General features: G+C 47.7%; 1 protein-coding gene across 1 annotated transcript in view; it reads right to left on the bottom strand.

Annotated features, from left to right (window-relative positions):
- Positions 1 to 2,694: 2,694 nt before the first annotated feature.
- The window catches only part of ZKSCAN1 (zinc finger with KRAB and SCAN domains 1), a 34,697-nt gene continuing 31,495 nt past the window's right edge, over positions 2,695 to 5,896 (bottom strand). The window contains exon 6 of the mRNA XM_063646240.1: positions 2,695 to 4,671. Coding sequence (XP_063502310.1) covers positions 4,502 to 4,671 — 170 coding nt within the window. The 3' untranslated portion in view covers positions 2,695 to 4,501. The remainder of the gene's footprint in view (positions 4,672 to 5,896) is intronic.

Raw genomic sequence — 5,896 nt, 5'->3', positions numbered from 1 at the left:
GCCCCGCCCCCGCGGAAAAAGTCGTGCGGGGCCGTAGCGGCCCCTCTAGAAATTCGGGAGGTCCTCTCTGTGTCTCTGGCCCTTGAGACATCGGGGAGGAGCTGAGTTGACCCCGAAAATAAAAAGCCAGGGACTCTTTCTGTTTTTACCAAAGACGGTCAGACCAGATGAAGTCTTCGGCGGTTCTCCCACCCAACCCCGACGCCCTGGGGCAGGGAGGGCATGGGCTGAGGCAGCCACCTCGGTTCCCCTCGTGGACTTCAGAGCCCAAGGTCCCTGAGTACCCTTGGGACAAGCACAGAGTTCCTTGTCCATAAACCTGGATTGAGGTCACTGGGTACCCTTGGGCCCAGCTCCTCGGTCCAGGTTTATGGACATGGAATGCCGTGCTTGGCCCGTGAAGCCAGAGATTGAGTTAATACTTCGTTGATGAAAACAGTCAAACTGTAAAATATTTGAAGACATTTATTTTGAGCCAAATATGAGTGACCAATGGCCCGAGGCACAGTCTCAAGAGGTCCTAAGAACATGTACCTATGATGGTCGGGCTACAGCTTGGGTTTATACAATTTAGGGAGACATAAGACACCAATCAATACATGTAAGGTGAACATTGGTTCTGTGGGAAAGGCAGGACAATTCCAAGCGGAGATGTTCCAAGTCATAGGTGAACTCAAGGATTTTCTAATGGGCAACTGGCTGAAAGTTATTGTCTAAAGACCTATAATCAATAGAAAGGAATGTCTGGGTTGACTAAGGCAGGCGTCCCCAACCCTTGGGGCACAGACAGATACCAGTCCATGGCCTGTTAGGAACTGGGCGGTACTGCAGGAGGTGAGCTACAGGAGCAAAGCTTCACCTGTATCTACAGCCACTCCCCATTGCTCTAATTACCGCCTGAGCTCCGCCTCCTATCAGATCAGCCATAGCATTAGATTCTCACAGGAGCACAAACCCTATTGTGGACAGTGCGTGCGAGGGATCTAGGTTGTGCACTCTTTATGAGAATCTAATACCTGATGATCTGTCGGTGTCTCCCATAATTCCCCAATGGGACCCTCTAATTACAGGAAAACAAACTCGGCTCCCACTAATTCTATGTTATGATGAGTTGTATAATTATTTCACTATATATTACAATGTAATAATAATAGAAATAAAGTGCACAATAAATGTAATGTGCTTGAATCATCCTGAAACCACGAAACCATCCATCCCCCTCCTGCCATCTGTGGAAAAAATTGTCTTCCACAAAACTGGTTCCTGGTTCCAAAAAGGGTTGGGGACCGCTGAACTAAGGGGTTGTGGAGACCAGGGTTCCCATTATGCAGATGGAGCCTCCAGGCAGCAGGCTTCAGAAAGAACAGACTGCAAATATTTCTTATCAGACTTTAAAAAGTGCCAGATGTCCAGCTGATTCTCTCCTGGATCAGGAAAAAGTCCTGGAAAGGGAAGGGGATTCTCTACCAAGTGTAGATTTTCCCCACAAGAGACAGCTTTGTAGGGTTATTTCAAGATATGGCAAAAAAACATATTTGGGGTGGAAATATTTTCGTTTCCTTCTTTATCTGACATGTGATGTTACGCCAGAGCCTGGTTGGAAAGTCAGCCAGGTTATATAAGGTTAAATAAAACCCATCTGATGAGGCTTTATGGTTTGAGGGGGCGACTCTCCAGGCCTCTTAGATAGGAATTTGGGCAAAAGAAGAAAACAGTCAGAGTTTAGTCCTCAACTTTGCAGACCAGGGTCACGATGACATCAATCAGAAGTAGCCTTGCCCTTCTGTGGGTCCTAAACTTCCTGAGCAGAAGACCTAAGGGCTGAACTCCTTCCAATGCTGCAGGACTTGTTGAAGATGTCTTTGCCTGCCTTTTCCTCCTGCTGCTCCGGCTCGGCTGCAGGTTTCCGGACTGAAGATTCTGTATTTTTGACCTCAGCACTACTCCGTCTGGCCCCCTGTGAGTTTGCTTTTGTCTGGTCCTGCAAAACTCACATGTGTTAAGGAACACCAATATGGCTGCCTGCACGTGGAATTCCCTGTCCAAATGCGTCATGAATTCATACTCAATATCATTTTTCCCTGATGTTTTCCAGGATAATTTAAAATTTTTTTATGTTTAAAGACATGCAAAATTAGAGAAAATGAGCCTCCATGTGCATTCTTTTGTTTCTTTCTTTCTTTTTTTTTTTTTTTGAGATGGAGTCTTGCTCTGTCACCAGGCTGGAGTGCAGTGGCGCAATCTTGGCTCACTGCAACCTCCGCCTCCTGGGTTCAAGCAATTCCTCTGCCTCAGCCTCCCGAGTAGCTGGGACTACAGGCGCGTGCCACCACGCCCGGCTAATTTTTTATTTTTTTTGTATTTTAGTAGAGACGGGGTTTCACCACATTGGCCAGGATGGTCTTGATCGCCTGACCTCATGATCTGCCCACCTCAGCCTCCCAAAGTGCTGGGATTACAGGTGTGAGCCACCATGCCCGGCTGTTTCTTTACTTCTCTAATAAACTTGCTTTCTCTTAAAAAAAAATGAGTCTTGGCAGGGCACAGTGGCTCACGCCTGTAATACCAGCACTTTAGGAGGCTGAGACAGGCGGATCACGAGGTCAAGAGATCAAGACCATCCTGGCCAACATGGTGAAACTCTGTCTCTATTAAAAATACAAAAATTAGCTGGGTGTGGTGGCGCATGCCTGTAATCCCAGCTACTCGGGTGGCTGAGGCAGGACAATTGCTTGAACCCGGGAGGCAGACATTGCAGTGGGCTGAGATTGCACCACTGCACTCCAGCCTGGTGACAGAGTGAGACTCTGTCTCACAAAAAAAAAAAAAAAAAGCCTCCATATACATTGGCCAGCTTTAACAATTATCACATGGTTAGTCCTATTAATTCATTCCCCCATGGTCTCGAACTCGTGACCTCAAGTGATCCGCCTGCCTCAGCCTCCCAAAGTGCTGGGAGCCACCGTGAGCCACTGTGCCTGGCCCCCAAATCTCCATTTTATAGACCAGGAAACAGGCTCAGAAAAGTCACTTTTCCAATATCACACAACTGATACGTGGGAGCATCAGGAGTAAAACTTGGCCCCCTTTCTCCAAAGCCTGTGCTCTACTGCCTCTCAGTTAGACGGGGAAGAAAGAGATGGGAAATGGAAACAGGATCACCAGGACAGAGGGAAGAACCGGGAAACCTGCACACATTCCAAGAGCCACACCTGTGTCGATGCTTTGGCGGGGCTCCATCCAGCCTCTTGGTCAACGGGTCTTTGTCTACTTATGAAACCATTAAGTGGTTATGCTGGGGCTTGAAGAAAATCCATCTATTTCCAAACCCATTCTCCTTTCCAGGGCTGAGGTGCTCCTCAAGCAAAGGGGCTTAGAGCTGCTGTAAAACATTAATGTCAAAAGAGACCTTAAGGACAATCTGGTTAAACTCTTGTTCTTGTTTTCAGTTGAAGAAACCAGTGCCTGAAGAAGTCGGATCCAAGGTACACTAGTTAGCTAATTAGTATCAAAGCTGAGAGCACAAGCCAGATTCTCCAATCCTGTGTGTTTGCTGTGTCTCAAGAGATTTTTTATTTTTATTTATTTATTTGCGGTAGGGCCTCACTCTGTTGCCCAGGCTGGAGTGCAGTGGTGTGATCATAGCTCACTGCAGCCTCCAACTCCTGAACTCAAGTGATCCTCCCACCTCAGCCTCGCAAGTAGGCACATGCTACCATACCTGGCTAGTTTTTAAAACAATTATTTGTAGGGGTTTTACCATGTTGCCCAGGCTGGTACAGAACTCCTGGGCTCAAGCAATCCTGCTGCCTCAGCCTCCCGAGTAGCTGGGACCACAAAAGAAAAATAATTCCCATGCATGCCACCATGCTGGACTATTATTATTATTATTATTATTTTTTTTTTTTTTGTGAGACTGAGTCTTGCTTTGTCGCCAGGCTGGAGTGCAGTGGTGCCACCTCGGCTCACTGCAACCTCCAACTCCCTGGTTGAAGCAATTCTCCTGCCTCAGCCTCCCAAGTTGCTGGGATTGCAGGCACACGCAACCACACCTAGCTTTTTGTATTTTTAGTAGAGATGGGGTTTCACCATGTTGGGCAGGATGGTCTCGATCTCCTGACCTCAGGATCTGCCCACCTCCGCCTCCCAAAGTGCTGGGATTACAGGCGTGAGCCACCGCACCCGCACCGCACCTATTTTTTGAAAAAGTGTTTCATAGGGGTTTCGCCATGTTGCCCAGGCTAGTCGAGAATTCCTGTGCTCAAGCAATCCTCCTGCCTCAGCCTCCCAAGTAGCTGGGATCAGATGCACACCACCATGCCTGGGAGATTATTGGCTTGACAAAAGAAAAATAATTCCAGTGCCCTTTGCAGCGGAAATCCAGGAGAGGAAAAGATTCCAGCATTTAGTGTTGTCTCTGGCACCTTCCTTCCATTTCCAGTAAGGTGTTCATGGTTCTCTCTAAAAAGGTGCATTTCTGGATCTTCCTCGCTCATTCTCATCACCACCTATTTTGGCTGCCATCAGCTGGCCAGTAGAGGGTAACCAAACCTTGACTTCCCTTAGAGCAGGCTGGGCAAGCCTCTGGCCCATGACAACTCTGAACATGTCCTTTTTCTTCCGGGAAGCAGAAGACATGTGCAGCATGTTGGAAAGCTGCAAAGACATTTGCTAAAGAAATTGAAAGGAAAAGAGAATGAAAGTGGAATGGTGGAGTTAAACTTAATAAAAAAAATTATTCAGTGTTACTTTTTTTTTTTTTTTGAGATAGAGTCTCGCGCTATCACCCAGGCTGGAGTGCAGTGGCGCGATCTCAGCTCACTGCAAGCACCACCTCCTGGGTTCACGCCATTCTCCTGCCTCAGCCTCCTGAGCAGCTGGGACTACAGGCACCCGCCACCACGCCTGGCTAATTTTTTTTTTTTTTGTATTTTTTTTAGTAGAGACGGGGTTTTACCGTGTTAGCCAGGATGGTCTCGATCTCCTGACCTCGTGATCTGCCCGCCTCAGCCTCCCAAGGTGCTGGGATTACAGGCGTGAGCCACCATGCCCGGCTCAGTGCTACTTGTTAAAGCATGGTAAGGAAGACTTTATTCAGGACCATCCTAATAAATACAGGAGCCACTGAGTGGGGTCTTGCAGTGAGGTCTGGCAGTGAGGGGAGAGAGATTGGGCTCAGCTCTCAACACAGCATGGGCAAGTGGCAATTTATAGCCAAGGAGCAGGATGGGGGTCAGTGGATGGAAAATGATCAAGAGGAAACATCAGAGGGAAGGGGTATTCTTGCTGAAGACAGGCCAGGCTGATCAGACATCGCCTGGGGGATGATGGAGGACAAGGAACCTGATCAGATAAATATCAAGAGTAATTAGATATGGGCTGGGAGCGGTGGCTCACGCCTGTCATCCCAGCACTCTGGGAGGCTGAGGCAGGTGGATCACTTGAAGTCAGGAGTTTGAGATCAGCCTGGCCAACATGGCGAAACCTCGTCTCTAAAAAAAATACAAAAATTAGCTGGGTGTGGTGGTGTGCACCTGTAGTTCCAGCTACTCAGGAGGCTGAGTCAGGAGAATCACTTGAACCCAGGAGGTGAGGTTGCAGTGAGCTGAGATCATGCCCTCCAGTTTGGGCAACAGAGAGAGATTGTCTCAAAAAAAAAAAAAAAAGAAAGAAAAGAAAAAGAAAAAAGAGTAATTAGATATGGAGGGTGGCAGGTTTTTGCTAAACTAACTTAGCAGGGTTCTTGCTAAAACTGGATTTTAGGCCCTTGCATGGTGGCTCATGATTATAATTCCAGCACTTTGGGAAGTTGAGGTGGGAGGATTGCTTGAGGCCCAGGAATTTGAGACCAGCCTGGGCAACATAGCAAGACCCTGTCTCTGCAAAAAATTTTTAA

The sequence above is a fragment of the Symphalangus syndactylus genome, chromosome 9 (genome assembly GCF_028878055.3).
Source record: "Symphalangus syndactylus isolate Jambi chromosome 9, NHGRI_mSymSyn1-v2.1_pri, whole genome shotgun sequence".
Classification (NCBI taxonomy): Eukaryota; Metazoa; Chordata; class Mammalia; order Primates; family Hylobatidae; genus Symphalangus; species Symphalangus syndactylus.
Note: the sequence above shows the minus strand (reverse complement) of the source record. Positions and strands in the feature narration are given on the sequence as shown.